This window comes from Lagenorhynchus albirostris, chromosome 20, assembly GCF_949774975.1.
Source record: "Lagenorhynchus albirostris chromosome 20, mLagAlb1.1, whole genome shotgun sequence".
In the NCBI taxonomy this organism is placed as follows: domain Eukaryota; kingdom Metazoa; phylum Chordata; class Mammalia; order Artiodactyla; family Delphinidae; genus Lagenorhynchus; species Lagenorhynchus albirostris.
Window position 1 is genome coordinate 44,705,291 of NC_083114.1, and position 24,683 is coordinate 44,729,973.

Consider the following 24,683-nt stretch of genomic DNA (forward strand, 5'->3'; position numbering starts at 1 on the left):
CTGCCTGATGCTACAGTTTGTAACCACTACCCTGCACTGGCTGGACTAACAATTTCCTTGTAAAAACAAGAATCCACTTCATTCCTAGTGTGTGCCCTGTTGAGGGTTTTTACCCTCTCAACGTGGATAGGACACTGGACCTACTTCTCTGATTCCACTCTCCTGTGTTCCCTCCTGCCATTGGCCACCCCCTTCTGCTCCCCGCTCTGCTATCCTGTAGGATCTGGTGAGGCGCTGCCATCCTTATCGTTCGGTTCCCAAAGCGGTTCACCTGTAGAGTGGACAGGACTCCACAGCTTCGGCAAGGCCTGTGTGGTAACAGCTCAGGCAGGTGAAACGGAAATCCTCCAAGTGTCTGGCTTAGCCAGAGACCAAGTCAATACAGACTTGCTTTAGTGGAGGCGCCTCTCAGGGGAGCAGCAGTCTGCGTCTCCAACATCCTGATATTCCATAAGCCTTCTTTTATTGTTAACTGCATGGGACAATCAGGGACGCAGTGAGAATCTTTACTCATTGGCTCTTCTAGAAATCAGTTAAGCTTTCTTATCAGGCCCCTACCAAGTTTTTATAAACCCCAGTAAAAGACATAGCAGTGATTCTAGGATGCTCTGGGCATCTGGCTATGGACGTAAAGGATTGGAGCTGTGTGCCCACCCAGGCTGGGCTGATGGCATTTTAAGGAACAAATGCTTCTATGTGACAATCTGAATTCTCTCTCTCTCTGTCTCTCTCTCTGTCTCTCTGTCTCTCTGTCTCTCTCTGTCTCTCTCTCTCTCTCTCTCTCTATATATATATATATTTTTTTTTTTTTTTGCGGTATGTGGGCCTCTCACTGTTGTGGCCTCTCCCGTTGCGGAGCACAGGCTCCGGACGCGCAGGCTCAGCGGCCATGGCTCACGGGCCCAGCCGCTCTGCAGCATGTGGGATCTTCCTGGACCGGGGCACGAACCCATGTCGCCTGCATCGGCAAGCGGGCTCTCAACCACTGTGCCACCAGGGAAGCCCCTTTTTTTTTTTTTAAGAAAAAAATGATATGGAGGATTTGGAAGTGTAGGCTTTGGTTAATTACTTTTTGTTTTTTTTTAATTTAATTTAATTTATTTTTTTATACAGCAGGTTCTTATTAGTCATCCATTTTATACACATCAGTGTATACATGTCAATCCCAATCTCCCAATTCATCACACCCTCACCCGCACCCGCCACTGCTTTCCCCCCTTGCTCTCCATACGTTTGTTCTCTACATCTGTGTCTCTATCTCTGCCCTGCAAACCGGTTCATCTGTACCATTTTTCTAGGTTCCACATATATGCATTAATATACGATATTTATTTTTCTCATTCTGACTTACTTCACTCTGTATGACAGTCTTTAGATTCATCCATGTCTCTACAAATGACCCAATTTCATTCCTTTTTATGGCTGAGTAATATTCCATTGTATATATGTACCACATCTTCTTTATCCATTCGTCTGTCGGTGGGCATTTAGGTTGCTTCCACGACCTGGCTATTGTAAATAGCGCAGCAATGAACATTGGGGTGCATGTGTCCTTTTGAATTATGGTTTTCTCTGGGTATATGCCCAGTAGTGGGATTGCTGGGTCATATGGTAATTCTATTTTTAGTTTTTTAAGGGACCTCCATACTGTTCTCCATAATGGCTGTATCAATTTACATTCCCACCAACAGTGCAAGAGGGTTCCCTTTTCTCCACACCCTCTCCAGCATTTGTTGTTTGTAGATTTTCTGATGATGCCCATTCTAACTGGTGTGAGGTGATACCTCATTGTAGTTTTGATTTGCATTTCTCTAATAATTAGTGATGTTTGAGCAGCTTTTCATGTGCTTCTTGGCCATCTGTATGTCCTCTTTGGAGTAATGTCTATTTAGGTCTTCTGCCCATTTTTGGATTGGGTTGTTTGTTTTTTTAACATTGAGCTTCTTGAGCTGTTTATATACTTTAAAGATTAATCCTTTGTCCATTGATTTGTTTGCAAATATTTTTTCCCATTCTGAGCGTTGTCTTTTCTTCTTGTTTGTAGTTTCCTTTGCTTTGCAAAAGCTTTTAAGTTTCATTAAGTCCTATTTGTTTATTTTTGTTTTTATTTCCATTCCTCTAGGAGGTGGATCAAAAAAGATCTTGCTGTGATTTATGTCAAAGAGTGTTCTTCCTATGTTTTCCTCTAAGAGTTTTATAGTGTCCGGTCTTACATTTAGGTCTCTAATCCATTTTGAGTTTATTTTTGTGTATGGTGTTAGGGAGTATTCTAATTTCATTCTTTTACATGTAGCTGTCCAGTTTTCCCAGCACCACGTATTGAAGAGACTGTCTTTTCTGTGTTGTATATCCTTGCCTCCTTTGTCATAGATTAGCTGACCATAGGTGAATGGGTTTATCTCTGTGCCTTCTATCCTGTTCCGTTGACCTATATTTCTGTTTTTGTGCCAGTACCATATTGTCTTGATTACTGTAGCTTTGTAGTATAGTCTGAAGTCAGGGAGTCTGATTCCTCCAGCTCTGTCTTCTTTTCCCTCAAGACTGCTTTGGCTATTCGGGGTCTTTTGTGTCTCCATACAAATTTTAAGATTTTTTGTTTTAGTTCTGTAAAAAACGCCACTGGTAATTTGATAGGGATTGCATTGAATCTGTAGATTGCTTTGGGTAGTATAGTCATTTTCACAATATTGAGTCTTCCAATCCAAGGACATGGTATATCTCTCCATCTGTTGGTATCATCTTTAATTTCTTTCAACAGTGTCTTATAGTTGTCTGCATACAGGTCTTTTGTCTCCCTAGGTAGGTTTATTCCTAGGTATTTTATTCTTTTTGTTGCAAAGGTAAATGGGAGTGTTTCCTTAATTTCTCTTTCAGATTTTTCATTGTTAGTGTATAGGAATGCAAGAGCTTTTTGTGCATTAAAGTTTGTATCCTGCTACTCTACCAAATTCATTGATTAGCTCTAGTAGTTTTCTGGTGGCATCTTTAGGATTCTCTATGTATAGTATCATGTCATCTGCAAACAGTGGCAGTTTTACTTCTTCTTTTTCAATTTAGATTCCTTTTATTTCTTTTTCTTCTTTGATTGCCGTAGCTAGGACTTCCAAAACTATGTTGAATAATAGTGGCGAGAGTGAACCTCCTTGTCTTGCTCCTGATCTTAGAGGAAATGCTTTCAGTTTTTCACCATTGAGAATGATGTTTGCTGTGGGTTTGTCATATATGGCCTTTATGATGTTGAGGTAGGTTCCCTCTAGGCCCACTTTCTGGAGAGTTTTTATCATAAATCGGTGTTGAATTTTGTCAAAGGTTTTTCTGCATCTATTGAGACGATCATATGTGGTTTTTTGTTTGTTTTTTGTTTGTTTTTTGTTTTTTGCGGCACGCGGGCCCCTCACTGTTGTGGCCTCTCCCGTTGCAGAGCACAGGCTCTGGATGCGCAGGCTCAGCGGCCGTGGCCCACGGGCCCAGCCGCTCTGCGGCATGTGGGATCCTCCCGGACCGGGGCACGAACCCGTGTCCCCGCATCGGCAGGCGGACTTTCAACCACTGCGCCTCCAGGGAAGCCCGATCATATGGTTTTTATTCTTCACTTTGTTAATATGGTGTATCACATTGATTGATTTGCGTATATTGAAGAGTCCTTGCATCCCTGGGATAAATCCCACTTGATCACGGTGTATGATCCTTTTAATGTGCTGTTGGATTCTGTTTGCTTGTATTTTGTTGAGGATTTTTGTGTCTATATTCATCAGTGATATTGGTCTCTAATTTTCTTTTTTTTGTAGTATCTTTGTCTGGTTTTGGTATCAGGGTGATGGTGGCCTCACAGAATGAGTTTAGGAGTGTTCCTTCCTCCACAGTTCTTTGGAAGAGTTTGAGAAGGATGGGTGTTAGCTCTTCTCTAAATGTTTGATAGAATTCACCTGTGAAGCCATCTGGTCCTGGACTTTTGTTTGTTGGAAGATTTTTAATCACAGTTTCAATTTCATTACTTGTGATTGGTCTGTTCATATTTTCTATTTCTTCCTGGTTCAGTCTTGGAAGGTTATACGTTTCTAAGAATTTGTCCATTTCTTCCAGGTTGTCCATCTTATTGGCATAGAGTTGCTTGTAATAGTCTCTTAGGATGCTTTGTTTTTCTGCAGTGTCTGTTGTAACTTCTCCTTTTTCATTTCTAATTTTATTGATTTGAGTCCTCTCCCTCTTTTTCTTGGTGAGTCTGGCTATTGGTTTATCAGTTTTGTTTATCTTCTCAAAGAACCAGCTTTTAGTTTTATTGATCTTTGCTATTGTTTTCTTTGTTTCTATTTCATTTATTTCTGCTCTGATCTTTATGATTTCTTTCCTTCTGCTAACTTTGGGTTTTGTTTGTTCTTCTTTCTCTAGTTCCTTTAGGGGTAAGGTTAGATTGTTTATTTGAGATTTTTCTTGTTTCTTGAGGTAGGCTTGTATAGCTATAAACTTCCCTCTTAGAACTGCTTTTGCTGCATCCCATAGGTTTTGGATCATTGTGTTTTCATTGTCATTTGTCTCTAGGTATTTTTTGATTTCTTCAGTGATCTCTTTGTTATTTAGCAACGTATTGTTTAGCCTCCATGTGTTTGTGTTTTTTACGTTTTTTTCCCTGTAATTGATTTCTAATCTCATAGCATTTTGGTCAGAAAAGATGCTTGATATGATGTCAATTTTCTTATATTTACTGAGGCTTGATTTGTGACCCAAGATGTGATCTATCCTGGAGAATGTTCTGTGCACACTTGAGAAGAAAGTGTAATCTGCTGTTTTTGGATGGAATGTCCTATAAATATCAATTAAATCTATCTGGTCTATTATGTCATTTAAAGCTTGTGTTTCCTTGTTAACTTTCTGTTTGGATGATCTGTCCATTGGTGTAAGTGAGGTGTTAAGGTCCCCAATTTTAACGTGTTACTGTCGATTTCCCCTTTTACAGCTGTTAGCATTTGCCTTATGTATTGAGATGCTCCTATGTTGGGTGCATATATATTTATAATAGTTATATCTTCTTCTTGGATTGTTCCCTTGATCATTATGTATTGTCCTTCCTTGTCTCTTGTAACATTCTTTATTTTAAAGTCTATTTTATCTGATATGAGTATTGCTACTCCAGCTTTCTTTTGATTTCCATTTTCATGGAATATCTTTTTCTATCCCCTCACTCTCAGTCTGAATGTGTCCCTAGGTCTGAGGTGGATCTCTTGTAGACAGCATATATATGGGTCTTGTTTTTATATCCATTCAGCAAGCCTGTGTCTTTTGGTTGGAGAATTTAATCCATTCACGTTTAAGGTAATTATCGATATGTATGTTCCTATGACCATTTGCTCAATTGTTTTGGGTGTGTTTTTGTAGGTCCTTTTCTTCTCTTGTGTTTCCCACTTAGAGAAATTCCTTTAGCATTTGTTGTAGAGCTGGTTTGGTGGTGCTGGGCCTCTGAGGCCCTGCGTGGACTCCAGGCCCTGCATGGACTCCAGCCCTGACTGGAGTGCCTGCCGTTTCCAGGAGTCTGACTAGGTGCAACCGAATGTTGTGGGTGCAGTGAGATGAAACCAGAAAAAGCATCTCTCTGCCCTAAGACTATGTCTTTGGTCTAGACTTCCGCATGTGCTTGACCAACAGTTTCGTCCATTCTGACAGCCATAGAGTTTTGTTTTCCTCTGGTTAAAAAAGTAGTCGATGTCCATTGTAGGAAATTTGGAAGACACAGAAGAGGATGAAGAAGAAATAAAAATCACCCAGTATCCAAAACTCAGAAGACCATTGCTACTGTTCTGGAATTCAGAGGTGGGTTGCAAACTCAAGACCCGTGGGCTATTTTCATCCTGTACTTGTCTGCTGGCTCAGTGTTTGAACACTGAGTTACCTGCCTTTAGGGGGAGCATGTCTGGTTCACCACAGGCCCCACAGCCTTTGTCATGTATCTCTCCTGCCATACCTGCCTGTTCCCTGAAGACATTTGAATTTACAACCCAGGGCTCTGGCTCTCTTATCTAGAAGTATTGTCTTAAAAAACAAAATTGGGATATCTGGGTATATATAACTTTACGTCCTGCTTCCTTTCCCTAAACATTTTATTGTGAGCATTATCTCCTGCCGTTAATTGTGAAGAACACAATAATAATTATACTGCAAGGGTACATTATATAAAATATCATAATTTGTATAACCCTTCTCCTATTGTTGGGTATATAGATTATTTTAAGTTTTTTTGCTGCCACAAATTACTCCAGGATAGATGTCCTTGCTTATAACTCCTTGACTATATGTCTTATTTTCTTAGAATAGATTCATAGGAGTGGAATTGCAAGCTTTCTAAAGACTTTGACACATGTTGCCAAATTCCACTTTGTACCAAGTTACCCTACAGGTAGACTATGAAAGCATCTCTCATAACTGTGTCATCAGGAATGCATGCCAAGGGCTTGGCAAGCACCTGACACATCAGTGCCCAGGAAATGTTAGTTATTAGTTTCACTACCAGTATTGAACATTATTTGAAAAAACCTTAGCCTAGCTAAGGTAGGCCAAATTTATCTCATGTAAGTTTACGTTCATTACTGAGTGAGCTTGAACTTTTTTTCCCTCCAATTTTATCAGCCACCTGTATTTCTTCTTCTGTGAAATTGTCTGCTGTGCCTCTTCCCCAACTTTTCTATTAGGCATTTGTGTTTTTCTTATTATTTGTAAGAGCTGTCTATGTATTACCTCTCTGTCCCATTTGCTTTGAATCTCTCACTGGTGCAATTCAAACATGTGGCTCCTACTCCCACTTATGCAAACCACTTAGAATGTGAAAAAAAAGGACTACAGAGAGATTAAAAAAGAGAAAGAAAAGAAAAAAGAAAAAAAGAAAAAAAGGACTACAGAGAATAATTGGGGGAAGATGAGGAGTCCTGGTATAATAGAAAATTGGGACAAAATCTCAGTGAATCTCAGGATCATGGAAGATGTCTTCTGGGTGCAGGTGGCAGATTAGATGAGCCTCCCGGGTCCAGGAACGTCTGATGCATAGGGAATCTCACCTTTCAAATAACAGTCTACGGTTCACTGAGGACTGTTGGGGAGATGGCAGGAGAGAAACTTACTGAGTTGAGTGCCCACTATAGTCAAGTCCTGGTCAGAATATTAGCTCCTTTAGTTATTACAGCAATGCAGTGAGGTAGATATCATTATCCTTATTTTAAGACAAGGGAACTGTAACCCAGACTGGCTACTTGACCACCCAAGACTCCATCGCTGGGAGGAAGAAGAGCTGGAATTAGAAGTGAGGTCTGCCCTTCCCAACGGAAGGCATTAGATCACTGGGAGCCCGTGGACATCTAGTTGCTAGAGATTCACCTATGCTCTAATCGCCCCTAACTTCAGGCCATCCAGATACATGTTCTATATTTGCGTGTGTCCACCACAGTATATATCATATTTTTAAGTAAAGGCTCCTGTGTTTATCGGGTGGCAAGGGAGTGTGATGCTCGGTGGCTTCCCCAAGGGGAAGAACAGGTCCTTGGCAAGGTGAGCTGCCAAGCATCCCTTTCCTTGAATCCCAAGGAGGGTCCCTAGGACCTGTTCCTCCTTTCCTTGGGCCACTGCAGGAGAGGACAAGCGTGGCTTAGGCCTTGGGATGAACGCTCAAGACTGAAAGAGGAGGTGTCCGCCAACCAGGGCTTTGAAATAAAGCATATATTCGCTTCGATGTTATTTCTTACACGGTAAGGTCTTGACGCCTTGGATCAGACGGGAGAAGATCTCCGTGGGAGGTGAGTCGTCTGCCATCCACAGACCCCCCTATCCTTCCCTCCTGGGAAGTGGGCAGGAACTGTGGCCAGGTGAGACATCCCTGGGCTGCAGACTGCCTCTCCACCCCCCACCCCCACCCCATCCCCCAACACCTACCACCCACCACCCAAATACCCTCTCCAGAAGCCTGACGGTGGGCACCCACTCAAAACCGTGCACAGTCTCACTTATGGAGTAATGGCAGAGAAAATTAAAACTCCTCCCTGCCCTGCCTTTTCCCAGCAGCCTCCCTTGGAGAAGGAAATTGGATCCAATAGTTTGCTTTTAAGTGTTTCACTGTAAGGTACACACTCTTCACATAAAAATGGAAGTGTCTAAAAACCACACGGAATTCAGCACAAGTCAGTCTCTCTGAGGACTGAGGTGCACGAGCTGCAGGTCCTTACCTACTCCCCTGAGGGCTGGCGCCTTCCCGGGCAGCTGCAGTTTCTCTCTGCTTCTGTCCCCAGACGCTCTCGGGCTCTGCATTTCTGGGCTGACTATTAGGTTTGGCCTCCTCTTGCTTGATAAAATCTGCGATGCCTGGGCTGCTGAAAGACGCAAAATCTTTTCAATAATTTTTACAGGAAAACATCTTCTGTAGAAAGAATGCTCAAAGGGTGGGGAAGGCTTTTAAGGAAGTAGACCCAGGAGGTCAGGGAAGAGCTGGATTTGAAATCTGGTTCTATGACCTTGTAGCCATGGGGGCTTGGACAAATCACTTCTGGAAGCCTCAGTTTTCCCACCTGTGACATGGGAATAATAGTACCTACTTCACAAGACTTTTATCACCATTAATGAGCACCCCTGACACCTGCAATGTGGAGTCTGTAGGGGGTGTTTCCTTTGACTAAGAAGTTTCTAGCTTCCAGTTCTTAGATGTTGGGATGGGCCTGTTGGTAAAACCGTCAAGAGCCTTTTACATTTGGGACAAGCCCTGCTCCCCACGTGTTCATCCAAGTTTGAATCACAACCTATTTTACACCTGCATATTCATATCCTCAGGTTGTTTTTTAGCAGCTAATCTGGCTTTCCAGAAAGGTTCCAAGCATCTGGGGACCATATACCCTTTCTCTTGCCTGTGTGCTACCCACCACTGGGCTGGGATGATACACTCACAGGAAGATGGTAGCTGGAGTGCTAACTTGGATTGAGTTCCCAATGTTTTTTTTTAAGATTCACATTTTGAATTAGGTTGCTAATTAGTATGAATAATCTCAAGTTTCTTCCTCACACGTATTAAGTGTCAGTGCACGTGAGTTTAGGGAAAGAGTTTTGTTATTTTCCATGCAGCTCTACAAGTTCTCGAGTTCACAGGCAGTTAAATTGTGAATATCTAGATTAAATGCTTCCAAGAGAACTTGCTTGGCTCATCCCCTTTTGGACAGTTCAGAAATTTCAGAAATAGCCGTAGCCAGCAGGCCACGGGGGTAAAGCTGGGAAGGGTCCCTGCGTCCTGTGCGAGAGAACAGCCTTTCTTGGCACGTGAAGACAACTGAATTTATGTTCCGTGGTGTAAGCTGTGGTTGGGTGAATAGTTTTCATCCAGATTCAGGGAAGGAATGGAAGCTCTCCTTGGCAGTCCGTGAAACCTCATTTAAAACAGTGATTAGGTACTACCTACTTTCCCTGACAGGCCCTGGTAGGGGAAGGCAGTGGGTTCTGTGCTCTAAGACAGAGGATCGTGTTCCACAGGGAACTTACTAAAAGGGGGAGCTGCCGGTGGTGTGGGTTCCAGCTTAGGGCACGTCGGTGGAGCCCAGAGAGGTTGTGGGCATGACCAGAAAGGAGAGAAGATAATCCTTCAGGAAATGAGATGGTGTAGGATGGTGATTACACAGGATCTCACTGACCAAGTGTGGGGAGAGAGGAGGAGGGACCAAGGCTTTACACTAAGGGACCGGGCATGGAGGAAACTGGGGAGGCACTTAGCCCCAGGAGCTGTGCTCCTCTGGTCCACAGGCTTCTCCCCATCCCCTGAGGCCTCGTTCCTGTCCAGCGCTCAGAAGTCAACGACTGCCTCCTGCCTAAGCCCCTGGCTGACCGGGGAGAAAGCAGCAGGAGGAGGAGGAAACAGAGGGAGGATCAGGGAAGGGCCAGGCTCGGGGCACAGGCCAAGTCCAGTGTGTGTTCAGAACCTGGCTCAAAGGTCCTTGTCACAAGGATTTTACTCTGATTCCCAGCAGAATATTCAAATTTCCTTCACAGCCCAGGCAGCAGAACTTCACCCTGCCTGCAGCCCCCTACTCCCCCTGCTCCACACCTGCACACCCTCGGGGGAGTGAACGCCCTCCCAGAGGGCCTTTCTTCTTCAGCCTGCGCTAACATGTGCCAGCCAGCAAGTCCCAGGAGGTCTGTTTCCAGTTTTAGGAGTCTGCTTTGGCCAGAACGTTCAGGGGCCTTAGGGCTTTAGCATTTAAATATTCCAAAACTGCCTCAGGTGTGTGTCTTTTCTCTCCAACTAGACTGTAAGCTCCTTAAGGGTGAGGACCCTGTCTTAGCCAGCCTGTGTGTTGCCTCAAATTCTACTGCAGGGCAAATCATAATCGCCTAGCAGGCCTTGAGAAGATGGATTCAGCTGAAACTACGGGGAAATTCCAGAAGTAGAACCATTTGTTTTTTCTTGTGCTGAACACCAAGGATGACTTAAGATAAAAGGTAGTCTGTTTTCTTGTTCAAAAAAAGTACCTTCTTCAAAGCGTCAGATCTCTTAAATGATTTCCAAAATGATTTCCATAATCCTGTCTCCTCTAATTGAGTTCTCAGCAAACTAAAGTAATAAAGCTGAAACACGAGAGGCTGTTTGACCAGGTCTGGCAGTGAAGAAAACACTGCTGGTACTGTAAGCAGAATCCTCTGACTTTGGGCAATTTGAATCTCAGTATCTGCAACTGTAAAGTGGGAATATTCCTATCCTGTAGAGTTATTGTGAAGATTAGCAATAATGTATGTAAATGCTCTAACTCAGGGTCTTGGTGCTTATTAGCTGCTAAAAATGGTAACTGCTGCTTCCACCACAAGTAGTGATACTACTACTACTACTACTAATAATTGGGAATCTGAAGTCACTCCCCTGAGAGAACTGAATTTCACCAGAAATTTATTACTATGCAGGCTTTATAGGTTGAGAATAACTTATTCAGCAGCGTTTATTTCTGTGTTATTCTTTTTTTTGTTTGCGGTACGCGGGCCTCTCACTGTTGTGGCCTCTCCCGTTGCAGAGCACAGGCTCCGGACGCGCAGGCTCAGCGGCCATGGCTCATGGGCCCAGCCGCTCCGCGGCATGTGGGATCTTCCCGGACCGGGGCACGAACCCGTGTCCCCTGCATCAGCAGGCAGACTCTCAACCACTGCGCTACCAGGGAAGCCCCTGTGTTATTCTTGCTCTCTTCCTTAATCCTGTTATAAAATCCAAGAGGCAAACAGCAACTTGTTTTTTTATTATAATTTGTTCAACAAATACCCATGTGCCTTTGCTATGTAATGATCCAGGGGTTCACAGAGATGAGTAACACATTTTGGCCTAAAGATTATAATCTAACTTGGCTGCACCACTGACTTCTTCCCTGTGATACGCTTTAGGTTCAGTGGAAAGCAAACTCCTGGGAATTGTTCCTTCTTCTCCATCTGCAACTGAAGTTACAAATGAGGTGACCTAAGCTGCCTAGTTTGTATGTCCATGAATTCCAGTTCCTAATCACCTTACCCACATCCAAAGTGAACCAAACCTTAGACCTCTGGGGCCTTTCTGAGATGGTCCTCACCGTGGCATGTTATATATATTAATCTGCAGGAAGGCCAAGTTATATTTACACTGAAAGGTGAAATGTAACTTCCTCTCCAGGTAGGAGGACAGACGCTTTGCCTTACAGAGAACGGAGGGGGTTGTGTTCAGGAGTTTCATTGCCAGCCAACCTAACATCCTGAAGTTTGTAGGTGAATTTGGGGAAGACTGTGGCTTGCTTTGGGCACCGTGAAGCCCATACCTTCTAGTATCTGGGCAAAGGGGTACCTCCAGTAGCAAAAAAACCAAACAGCTGTTTACGTAGAAGGTGTCTGCCTCCGTTCTCGCTCTCTTTTTTTTTAATAAGTTTATTTATTTATTTATTTTTGGCTGTGTTGGGTCTTCGTTGCTGCGTGCGGGCTTTCTCTAGTTGCAGCGAGCCGGGGGCTACTCTTCGTTGCGGTGTGCGGGCTTCTCATTGCAGTGGCTTCTCTTGTTGTGGAGCACGGGCTCTAGGCGCGTGGGCTTCAGTAGTTGTAGCATGTGGGCTCAGTAGTTGTGGCTCCTGGGCTCTAGAGCACGGGCTCAGTAGTTGTGGTGCACGGGCTTAGTTGCTCTGCGGCATGTGGGCTCTTCGCGGACCAGGGCTCGAACCCGTGTCCCCTGCATTGGCAGGCGGATTCTTTTTTTTTTCTAACATCTTTATTGGAGTATAATTGCTTTACAATGGTGTGTTACTTTTTGCCTTGTAACAAAGTGAATCAGCTGTATGTATACATATATTCCCATATCTCCTCCCTCTTGCGTCTCCCTCCCACCCTCCCTATCCCACCCCTCCAGGTGGTCACAAAGCACCGAGCTGATCTCCCTGTGCTGTGCGGCTGCTTCTCACTAGCTATCTATTTTACGTTTGGTAGTGTATATATGTCCATGCCACTCTCACTTCGTCCCAGTTTACCCTTCCCCCTCCCCATGTGGCAGGCAGATTCTTAACCACTGCACCACCAGGGTAGTCTTGCGTCAGTTCTCTTGACAGTGCTGGGACACTAATTGTTGACTGAATAGTTCTTAATTTGACCAGGAAAGGGAGAAAAAGGTAGAAACCTTATATTTATACAAGACTCTGATGGCTGAGAACCGAGTCCATTTAACGGTCCACGTTAATTCCACGCACCTGATAATTGTTCCGCCCCTCACATCACCTGCCGTACCCAGACACGGTTCTGGATAGACCAAGTTTGAAAAGCAAGGTGAAGAGAAAGACAATTCCTGAACATTTACCCTCCCCCACACCATCTTCACTTCGATGCCCGGTGCCCAGGAGGTGCCAAGGCTCTGCCTGAGATGCCTTTTGAAAAGATTTATTGCTTCTTTCAGATCGTGGGAAGAATTACAGCTTAATCGCAGGAGCTGCTGTTGCCTTGGTGTAATAGGCAGCTTTCGGTACAGTTACAAATAACAGGCCCTGTCTGTTTGCCAGTCTGAGTGTGCTGGAAATGAGTGTTGTCTCGCATCCCCAGAGGAGCTCTTAATTAAAGCTTCATTATGCACCATAAATATGTTTTATTTTGGGCCCCAGGAGGTGGGATTTTTGATTTGGGGAGGTGTAGGGCCTAATAAGGAGTCAGGAAAGAAACTGTAAGCAGCGACTGAGCCCTTGAATTTGTCTCTCCTCCGTGTGGTCCTGAACCAACAATCAGATCCAGCGTGGGCTTCCCCCAGAGGCCTGTCCCTGGCGCCACCCTCTCAGGGCCGGCTCGGTGGGCATAGTCACACCCCCAAGGCTACGAGTAGACCCGGAGGAGCCTGATCCGTTTCTGGTGGTTAACGATCGAAACTGCGCCAGACGCGGGAGTGAAGAAATCAGATGAGTCTCGAGAGAGGATGGGCTTTTATTGGTCGCTCACTCCTTTAAGTGCTGGAAGAAGGCCGAGTGAAGTGGGAGCAGCTGTCTTGGTCTTCCTGCTTCCCCGCACGTTACACCTCCTGCCGTCGGTCACGGCGCTGCCCTCCGGAAGCTTAACGTCCCCCTGTCCCCACTCCCTGACTCCACTGTGCTGTGTCCTTCACCGAGGGCGACTTACCACACGAGGTAAATTCTACTGGGCCTTCGGGAGTCCGGCAGGCACAGCACAGGGGTCTCGGCCGGGCTGGGGCAGGAGATGGGGAAGTAGCACAGGGCTGCCGGTGACTCGGGTGCGGGGCCCGGAGAGGAGGGAAAGGAGACCGGAGGGAGAGGCGGGGAAGTGTCCCGGGCCCCCGGGGAGGCAGGCGGCAGTAGGGGCAGCTGGAGGCTGCAGAAGTTGGTATTGGGCTGCAGGACGGGGGAGAAAGCAAAGACGGAGCAGTAAGGGGAATATTCAACACAGAACAGGGGGTGCTGGCTGCCGTCACCTGCACGGAAGAAAAAGAGCAGTCAGGAGGCAGCCCTCACGGTGGGAAAGGGCATTTGGAAAAGGCTGTGAATGAATCTGAACTCAAAACTCGTTCTTCGGGGGCTGGGGGGTGGTGTGTCTAGGTGGCCTGGGGGCAGCTGGCCTGGCTCCTGCCCAGGAGGTGCCTGGCTTGGAGCTCAGAGTCACTGAAGAGCTAACCAGGGCAATGGCATCACCATCACACCCTTCTCCAGCCGATGGTCTCCGGCGTCCCTGACAGATGCAGGAAAGTTCTTTCCCACTAAGTTCCCATGTGGAAGCTCGTGGGTCCTTCTCCCCTCCCACAGCCAGTCTAATTAGCTGTTCTGGCGGCAACATATGGTGGCCCGCTGGGTCTCACTTCGGTAACGCTCTCTCCCCCGATTTTCCAGATGCCCCGGGTTGGGAGGTTGTGGTCATGCCCTAATCTGGCCTTTCTGCTGCAGAGGGAAAGCTCGGGGAAAGAGAAAGAAGCAGAGAGATCCTGGTGGGCTCACGGCAAGGGAGAGAGAGCAAGCGGGGAGAAGCAGGTGGACGGGGGAGGTGTCCAAGTGAAGTTAATGATTTGTTCGCTAACCTCACACTCCATCTGCCATCCTTGCTGGACGCAGAATATGGGCACGTGATGCAGTCACGATCCAGAGAGACCCCTCAAGCATGACAGATCTCTCAGCTCTGCCACTAGCCAAGCCGGGTCACCTTGGATCAACGGCTTACCTCCTCAAAACCTGTTTTCTCTAGCCCTGCTCCTGCCAGGGTGGCCCTGAGACCAGCAGCATGGCTGTCACCTGGCGGCTTCTTAGAAGTGCAGCCTTGCTACCCACTCAAACCTACCGAATCAGAACCTGCAGTTGATTGAGGTCCCCAGGTATTTCTCAAGAACTTCTGAAGTTTGAGAAGCAAGGCTATGAGGTCCAAACCTCTGGGATGAGAATCAGCTGTAGAGCTTGTGGAAAACCAGCTCTGCAGGCCCCTTCCTTGGAGAGTCTGATGCTCTGGGTCAGGACGGGACCCAGGTGTGTGTGTTTTATTAAGGACCTCCCTGGCGATTCTTATCAGAGAACCTGGGGAAATGCTGCGGCTGAACTCAGTTCCTATGCTAAGATGCCATCCGGTTGAAAGCCATGACCTATAACGGAGGGCTCTCGGTCCTTATTTACTTGAATCCGCTGTAGCTGACACTCTAACCCACTCATTTCCAAAGGCCTCCCTTGGCTCCTGGAGTGGCTCCTACTTCTCGGACCATTTCTCTGTCGTTGTCGTCTCCCTTCCCTCCTCAGGTGTTTGTATTTCCCGAGGTTCCTTCATCATCTCTCGTTACCCTGTCCACTCTCGCAGGGGAGACGTTCCTGTAGTTTCAGCCACCTCTTACTCACTCTAGGCCCTTGGCTTCCTTCCGGTGGCCAAGAGTTCTCTGCTGAGCAGCAGACCTGCGTACCCAGGTGCTTCCTGGCATCTCCTCCTAGCCCATCCTGGCTGTTCATTCACGGACAACGGCCACAGGATGGGCCCCACCTACTTCTTGCTTTGCCAGCCTTGCAAAGGCAAATGCCATTGGCTTAGTTTTCTGGGCCAGACCTCCAAGATCTCTCTGATTCCTCCTTTTTCCTTCTCCCCATCCCCAGTGCTCACCAAGTTGTGCCAGGCTTAACGTCCTTAAACATCCCTCCAGCCCAGGCCCTCTCCCTCTGCTTTTGCTTCAGGTCAAGCCCTTCTCATTTCTCTCCAGGTCCACAGCAGCTTGCAGCTTGTCTCTCGGCTTCTGTCTGCCCTCACCCTCCCAGCCGGCCCCCTTTCATGAACACAGTCAGCTTTTTTTTTTTTTTTTTTTGCGGTACGCGGGCCTCTCACTGTTGTGGCCTCTCCCGTTGCGGAGCACAGGCTCCGGACGCGCAGGCTCAGCGGCCATGGCTCACGAGCCCAGCCTCTCCGCGGCATGTGGGATCTTCCCGGACCGGGGCACGAACCCGCGACCCCTGCATCGGCAGGTGGACTCTCAACCACTGAGCCACCAGGGAAGCCCAGCACAGTCAGCTTTTAACGATGCCGATCTGATGCGCCATCGCCTCCAGCATGACGTTCAGGGCCCTCGGTGGCCTGGTCCTTGCCTACACGTAGGGCATCAACTTTACACTTCCTAACTTGTAGCCTGACCCTACACAAGCGCTTCTCAAACTCAAATGTGCACACAAATCTCCCAGGGGCCCTGTTAAATGCAGGTTCTGAGTCAGTAAGCCTGGGCTGGGATTCATGCATTTTTAACAAGCTCTCCCGTGATGCCTCTGCCCCTAGTCTGGGGATACGTTGAGGCCCTAGACTCTTGTAGTTCCTCCATGTCTGTCTGTCTGTCATCTCTTTCCCCTCTTCCTTGCTGTCTCCTCCATGCCTTCGCACCCTCGGTACCTCCTGCTGGGCGCACCTTTCTCGCCTCCCTCCCCGGACCCTGGCTCAATCTCCTCCTTCAGGATTTTCTCCCCGCCGGCCCCTCCCCACACATCCTTAGAACTTGCCTTGGCTGGGGCGTGTTGGTGTCCTGCCCTCCCACTAGGCAGTGAGCCCCTGGAGGGCGGGTCCTGTGTGTGGGGCAGTTGAATGTACCTATGCTAACATCCCATAGGTACTGGGGGTACAAATGGAGGAGTTTATTGGTAATCGAAGAGGTAAATTTTTTAATAATCAAGTTACGACCTCTCACATCTCAAACTAAAATTTCTTTGGTTGAGCTATTCTCTTATAAAGGTGCTAACCTGGGAGCAGTCTGTGGTGTTGGAAGCAGGCTTCATACATAGAGGGAGGCTTCGGGATTAACCTTTACCTGAAGCCCAGTCTATACCCGGGATTCCAGTCCTCCTGTCTACCTGGTGGGGTTGGTAACGACTCCATTTTACTGACGAGGAAACAGAGTTTGGAGAAGTCGCCAGTTTACGTTTATAGGGCTAGTAGGTGGTAGACCAGGAATCTGAGCCAGAGCTTCAGATTCCGGGCTCTGGGATGCCCCAGGCCCCTCTGTCTTAGGAGCGTTACCGTAAATGGACTGAGAATTATGGTTCTCTCTATAAATGTGGGAGCATTTGCTTATGTTGGTTGTTTTCTAACTTGGGCAGACAGCTTGGAAAGTTGTTGGCTGCCAGTGGACTTGCCTGGAAACCCATCAATCTTGGCCTTCCGGAGGATATCTTCAACAGAATTTATTTGCCAGGTAAGTTATGAAGATTGGGATTTGCCCTCAAATTTCCCTTCCAGGCTGCTCTTCAAATGAATAGTTCCCGGTCCAAAAGAGACCACAGTGGCCTTAGACGTGTACGTTTTAAAATCGGAGTTTACTGCGTTTTCTTAGTTTCACAGTCTCCACCATAAGCCACTATTAATCTGACTAGGTTTTGCTATTCCTACAAATTCGAATGTGGTAATGACGAACACTGAACTCAATAAGGAGTGAGGAGAATTTCAGAACATTTGGCTTTGTTTTAAAGGGCAAGATTTTGGAAGCAGGCTCACCAGACTCCATCCAGATCCACTTTCCTGGCACATAACTAGTAGGACTCTGCCCGGGCTCCAGGTGAGAGGAAAGGGCAGGAGAGGGTACTTACTTCCTGTGAGCCTGGCACGGGGATCAAGAGTGACTTAGGACTCCAGGTGCCAGACCCCCACAGCACAATGGCCTTTGGATGCCTCTGCGTGTCCTGGAAAGGAGAGGTGGCTCCTTTCCAAGGCAGGATGGGGCTGGTAGGGGTTTTGGGAACAGGCAGGAGTCCAGGAGCTGATGGCCACCATAGCTCCCTGCGCTCACGGGGCCTGCTGTCAGCTCTGCTTCCCCCTGATTCATTCATGGGAGGATGCAGATCCTGCGTACAGACTGGGCTTTCGGTAAAGGTTAATCCCCAAGCCTCCCGCTGCTTGAAAGAAGAATATGTAACTCGGCCAGGCTTATTTCTCACCCTGTGTCAGTGTTCACCTTGATCATGAAATAGGATTTCTGAATCAATTGCACATCAGACCCAGGTGGGTCTGGACTCACTGCCTGAGTTTTCCATGTCTTTTTGGAGGGGAAGCAAACCTCTCACTTGGTGAATGTTTTCTGATTGTTCATCTTTTTCCATTTGGTGTTTTGCTTTGGAAATTCAGGGCACAGTAGAAGTGTCTGTACCTGCGTTTGTGTTAGGAGTTTAAAAATATAACCCTGATTTTTGGTAAAGGAAAAAAGATTGGGGTGGGAGGTGGGGAGGAGGTAACGTGAAGACAAAGAAAACAAAGTTTTCTGGTCCATTCTCCCTACTGAATACAGCTGCCTTGTACCCGATACCTTAAGGCTGTCATGTATGAGCTATGGTGTCGGGGGCCGTTCTAATGGCTGAGCATATGTTTATCATTGAATCCTCGCAGCCATCCCAGCAGGTAGGATCTGTGCTGACGCCCAGGCTCTGCCATTTTACAGATGAAGACACTGAGGCACAGGGAAATTACTTGCTCCAAGTAACAGCAGATGAGAAACGGGGCTCAGATGCTAATCCAAGCATTTTAAAGACGCTAAAGCACTTGCCCAAAACTGCACGGAGGGAGATAACAAGGAGAATCACAAGCCAACTCATTTAGAAATAGTTCCGTGGAATGTATGAATTAATTTAAAATGCGTGAATTTCTTCTAACAGAGTGCGAAGTACAATGAAAATCTCAGTTATACATCTATTAGTAGAGGGCACTGATGGTTCCTCTGTTGTATTGATAAGTAGCTGTTTTAGGCATTCCAGATAATCGTTCACATAGAGGGATTATAATGGATTACCGTTACATAGATTTGCATGTAAGTCAAGCCACATTCCCCAGCTGCATTGTTTTATTCAGGAAAAGTCTGGCGTAACTCAGTATGGAAGGTTAGTCTATTAGGCAGATGTTGCAAAGGGATGTCACTGTCTTAATGCTTCAGTTTTGCACAGAACTCAGGTCTGACATGGGAAGAAGTTTTGGTGACTTACTGCCAACTTTGGGTGACCCCCCCCCCAAAATGCTTTAGAAAAATATTTCCCTACAGAGGTGAAGGAAAGCAGGAACCTATGAGTTTACCCAGTGAATCGGATCAACGTGTCCAGATAATTCAGGTCCCCAAGCCTCTTTTTCTATAATAGCAGCATGTTTATCTGAATTTTCTGAGTTGTCACCACCGCTGGACTCAACTTTGCCTGAATGGACTCAGCTTAAATTCTTGCCATGTCCCTGGTCTGTCATTTCACTGTGCTGATGAAGGAACTCTGAGGGTGAGACTATACATGTAAAACGAATGGATCCTAACACACCAAGGCTTTGCTTTTAGCTCACATGATCAACCCAATTTGCTATAGAACTGAGTCGGCTTCTGTAGTAACTGACATCAACCAGCAGGGCTGTTACGCTTGCTGGACGGCCAGGCCACAGTCCAGCTCATGGCTGCATGGGGCTTGGACACGGTCTAGAGCTATAATATGGTGATAAAGCTGGTGTTTTAAAATTTATTTATTTTATTATTATCATTATTTTTAAGCTGGTGGTTTTTAAAGGCTGTTTACTACAAGTAACATCTCTTACGTGGTGAAATAGATATCTTTCTGCCAACTTGGCTCTCTTGCCTAAACCTTGGTGCTTTCTAGCCTAGTGATTCTTCGAATTTGAGGTTTTATAGAAAGTGAAGTGAATTAATTCTCCCTTTCTGTCAGTGTTGTAAGTTCCGTGTGGAGTCTGCTCAGTCGGAAGAACATCTATATTAATCAGACAAGCTAAGATGGGGTGGGCCTAAGCTGTCCATTAGAATGATTTATCTCTACAGAGGACAAAGCACATCATGCAAACAGCTACCTAGTTTTAGCAAGAAGCCTAAAAATTATATCGAGTGACTGGTGTTGCCTTACTTAAATTTATTTTTTTCTATTAAAGACATCCTCAATTTGATACATGACAACATGGATTTTGAAATATTTGGGGAATGATCTTATCTGCCCTATTTCATTCCTTTTTTTTTTTTTTTTTTTTTTTTTGTGGTACGCAGGCCTCTCACTGTTGTGGCCTCTCCTGTTGCGGAGCACAGGCTCCGGACGCGCAGGCTCAGCGGCCATGGCTCACGGGCCCAGCCGCTTTGCGGCATGTGGGATCTTCCCGGACCGGGGCACGAACCTGCGTCCCCTGCATCGGCAGGCAGACTCTCAACCACTGCACCACAGGGAAGCCCCTGCCCTATTTCATTCTTAAACAGCTGAATTAAAGACCTAATTCCTACTAAAAGGCTTCAAAATGAGAAGTTGTTAACTACGATGATACTTTCCCCTGGTTAAGGAAAAAGAGTTGGGGCTTTGTCTGAACCGACATCATTTCGGAAGTCAATTTTTCTTTAAACTTCATTAAAGCTATAAAATGTGGGTGGTTAATCTAAGTGAGAGCTGCCATTGTCTAAAAATGCATTAAGACTTAACCAGATGGGTGGTTGCACGACAGGAGCTATTTAGGATTAGAAAGTCATTGTGATTTGGATTTAAGCGAATTGCATGCTGTTTACGAATTCTTCGGCAGTTAATCTAGATCGCTTCCATTCCACCACAAGCAGAAGGCAGACCTTTCTGCCTCGTTATCCCAACTTCCACGTCAGTTCCCAGAGGAATCAAGTTTGTCCTACAGATGTTGGCTTTAATGGGGATGAGGCTGAGGGACTCTAAACTTTCAGTTGCATTTATCCCCTTTCTGGATACTATTAAGTTTCTCCTGCCTTAAGCAGAGGACCGGTCTTTGCTTCAAAGGCAGCTAAAGAGTGAATTATTTACCAAATTGCACCAAGGGGAAGATTTACCAAGCCCCCTTTTTTTTCCCAGAGAGGACAACCCCAGAACTGGAGGACTTTCTCAGCAGTAAATTATGCCATTCAGATGCTTTTGAAAGCTTCCCTTCATGCTCTGGACTGAGTCATAAAATTTGATACCTGGGGCCAAATGCCTTTACCCCTCCCAGAAGGGTGAAGAAGATGAAAAGGCAGCCATTCTGGGCCAGGGCCACAGAAAGCCGATGACTGGGCAGAAAATGTGGGCAGTGGAGACAGTTACTCTGCATAATTCACACCTCCTTGACCTGAGGGTCTACTCCGAAATGGATTTTATCATTTGCGTAAGATCATCAGACCCTGCAAAACCTGAATTGGCCGCTTGGAAAACACTAGGTGTAATCGGGACCACGAATTGATTGCTGTCCTTATCTCTGATGCCGGGATTTTAGAGCTTGTGAATTTCAATAAACCCGCCACTCACCTGGAGAGGGTTTGCTGGGGCCCGCGTTCTCTGATTTCTTTGGAGTCGTGGTACTTTTATGTTTGTGCTTGACTGATGTTTGGTCAATTGCTGGAAGTCTGGAATCACTCTTACGCGCAGAACTCTTGGCAGGTAATCCTGGTTCAGCTAGAGCATGCTTCTCACCAGAACTCTGCCGAAAATGAAAGGTGTCTGAGTATCTGTGGTCAATAGGCCATCTTGGCTGGGCAGAGGAAGAAGAGACAAGCCAAATGCAGCAACCCCTCCACAGAGACACTGGAGCATCCTGCGAGCTCAGTGTGCCCTTTCACCAGATTTCATCAGATTTTCATGGACTGGGCATATCAGTTTAGAAATAATAGCAAAGTTAATGAGTCTATTTTGTAGAACATTATGAAAAGAATGAATTCCTGACCCTTAAGTAATTGGATGACCAACAAACAGCTCACGTTAAGAGCTACATATGAAAACAGGAGAAACCATCCGTGCATTTAGACTTCTCGCTATTTGCTATTTGAACTACTTTGGGGGGAGGGGGAGGAAAAATGTTCCTTATGTTAATCATATACTTGACAAGGAAAAGGAAATTTAGATAAGTGTGTTGGGACTGAATCAATGAGGCCTCAGTTTAATACTCTGAATTATTGGGTGCAACATAAGACAGATTAATCTTTTTTTTTTTTTTTTTTTGGCGGTACGCGGGCCTCTCACCGCTGCGGCCTCTCCCGTTGCGGAGCACAGGCTCCAGATGCGCAGGCTCAGCGGCCATGGCTCACGGGCCCAGCCGCTCCGCGGCACGTGGGGTCTTCCCGGACCGGGGCACGAACCTGCGTCCCCTGCATCGGCAGGCGGACTCTCAACCACTGCGCCACCAGGGAAGCCCAGATTAATCTTTTTAAAAGGCCCCTACTTGTCAGTCTTCTATAAAGAAGTCAGTATAAATCTATGCACGGACAAATCCTGACTCATGCGGTGTCAGAATATCTCAACACAGCCTTGCAGACACAATAAAAATTATCCAGGCGTTCAATAGCTTTGCACTTTGCCACACTTACACCCACCAAAGAAATGAATGAAAACAAACATGAACAATTAGGAGAAACTTGGTCCTGAAGGGCGATTTAAGTCCTGCCTTAAGGTCTTAGATCCTGGTGTTAATATGATTTGCTAGGCGATGCACCCAACAAGCAAAACCACAGGGTTCCCCCCCGCCCCAGGGGCAGGGTCACTAAATACTCCTGCACTGCACAGTGGTCTATATCGGCAAGTCCTCTGAAAGTGTAGTCCTCTGTGGACACGGAGTGCTAAATTAACGTCCTCCACGCCTCCCCAGCGGTGCCAATTTGTATTGATTTTGCTTCCCGTTCTCTCTGACAGTTGTGGCATTTTCATTTTAAGCCTCCTGACTCAGGAAAATACTCTGAATAGCTTTGAATTATTGGGGTAACGTAAGACAAACTACACTCTCAAAAAAGTCCCCTACCTGTCAGTCTTTCTACAAGGATGTCGGTACAAATCCACAGGTGGACAGATCATTATTCTCCAGGATTAGAAATCATGTTTGGTCACTTAGAGCCTGGTGACAGCCTTCAAACAAATAATTATTGTTTCTCCCTGCATTTTCAGAAAACAGACCACCCTCAGATAAAGGGACGGGAAAAAGGAAAGGATATAATGAGTTGGTTGTTCTCCCTTTTCCCTTTTGGTTCTGGAATTTAACAGAAATCCTTGAAAATGATTCTGAAATGTCAAAGATGAAACATGAGGTCATTTCTGAACACGAGATAGGCTTTCCATTCTCAGAAAAGGAAATGTGGGCAAATTTTAATTCTGGTGCCTAAGATGGTCATAAGGCAAGAAGAACAGCGGTGAACATGTGACGGAATTTCTTCCACAAACTGTTCAACACGAACAACTTACATTAGCGAATGGAGAAGCCTGCTCACACATCTGTTTTTCAGCCAGTGGAAAGGCAGGAAAGATGCTCTGGGCTAAGACTACCAATATCCATGGTTACAGCATCAGGAGCAGTAATAGTGTCCACTCCTGGTGGGTCCGTCCCCTTCACCCTCAGCCAGGACTAGAATTCTTTGCTTACCCCAGGCAGTGGTGAATCGGGGGGAGTTGGTGAAGAGACTTTTTATTGGGTGGGGTGTTAAGCCATGTTTATCCTTCCTTACCCATTCATTGTACCTCCAGCATTAATAGCACCAAAGGTGGAAGAAAACCTGGCCAATTAAACCATGCTAATTACATATGGTATCATGCACCTGCCTTCCAAGTATATCCTTCTCTGGTTCCTGGTTCCATCAACCTTACTTCCAGTTGCAAATCTTATCTATCTATCTATCTATCTATCTATCTATCTATCTATATTTTTGGCTGCGTTGGGTCTTCGTTGCTGCGTGTGGGCTTTTCTCTAGTTGCAGAGAGCGGGGGCTACTCTTCGTGGCGGTGCACAGGCTTCTCATTGCAGTGGCTTCTCCTGTTGCGGAGCACAGGCTCTAGGTGCGTGGTCTCAGCAGTTGTGGCTCGCGGGCTCTAGAATGCAGGCTCAGTAGTTGTGGCTCACAGGCTTCGTTGCTCCGTGGCATGTAGGATCTTCCCGGACCAGGGCTCGAACCCATGTCCCCTGCATTGGCAGGCAGATTCTTAACCACTGAGCCACCAGGGAAGTCCCTGGGAATCACCCTTGAGTCCAGAAATTACAGCTGGAAGTGGGTGTTTTGTCGGTTGGAAACTAAAGCCACAATGGTGAGAACTATAATACGTATGAATGTGCTACTGGGTCTTTTCGTGCTTGCTTTGAGTAATCTTAAGCCAATCACTTCAACTCTTTGTATCTTCATTCGTGTCCTGTCATGTATTCAGCCATTCTCATGTGTCCTCTCTCATGAAAGCCCATTATATTATCCAAGGAGGATGCTCCTTGGGTGAAAGAAGTTGAAGTAACTCATTCTGGCACTAAAATGTAGTACTTAAGACTCTGGAGCCCAGCTTCCTGGGAGTGAATCCTGGCTCTTTCACATAGTGACGGTGTGACATAGGATTAGTTTTAGTTCATCTCTTTGCCGCTCAGATTTTCTCATCTGTGAACAATAGTGCCTTCTTTTTGGTGGTTCTGTGAGGATGAAAGGAGTTAAGATATGTTTATAGCACCAAGAGTAGTGGTGCCAGGCACTGAGAAAGTACCATGTAAGTGTTGGCTTTTGCAATTAGCCGTTCATGTTCAGCCATTTAAAAAAGTAACCAGCTAACCGCTGAAAATTAACTACCTGCTGTTGAAACCAAAACCATAAACCCCACTGAAAAATTCAAATGCGTTGTCACCTACTTCAAAGAGCAATGGACGGCGAGGTGGGGCAGTTCTGTGGTACAAGTTCTCTTTCAGACAGTAAAGTTCTAATGGCAAACATTTAACAACATTTAAAGATTAGCAGACAATAAAAATTAAATTATGTTGATTTTAAGCTGATTTTAAAACTGTCTCCT

The 24,683-nt window shown here is 46.1% G+C and overlaps 1 protein-coding gene across 1 annotated transcript in view; it reads right to left on the bottom strand.

Moving 5' to 3' along the window:
• Positions 1-24,683, bottom strand: part of MARCHF10 (membrane associated ring-CH-type finger 10) — an 82,488-nt gene that overhangs the window by 29,558 nt on the left and 28,247 nt on the right. The window contains exons 3-4 of the mRNA XM_060134311.1: positions 21,192-21,363; positions 8,202-8,345 (exon numbers count right to left, since the gene is read on the bottom strand). Coding sequence (XP_059990294.1) covers positions 8,202-8,345; positions 21,192-21,363 — 316 coding nt within the window. The remainder of the gene's footprint in view (positions 1-8,201; positions 8,346-21,191; positions 21,364-24,683) is intronic.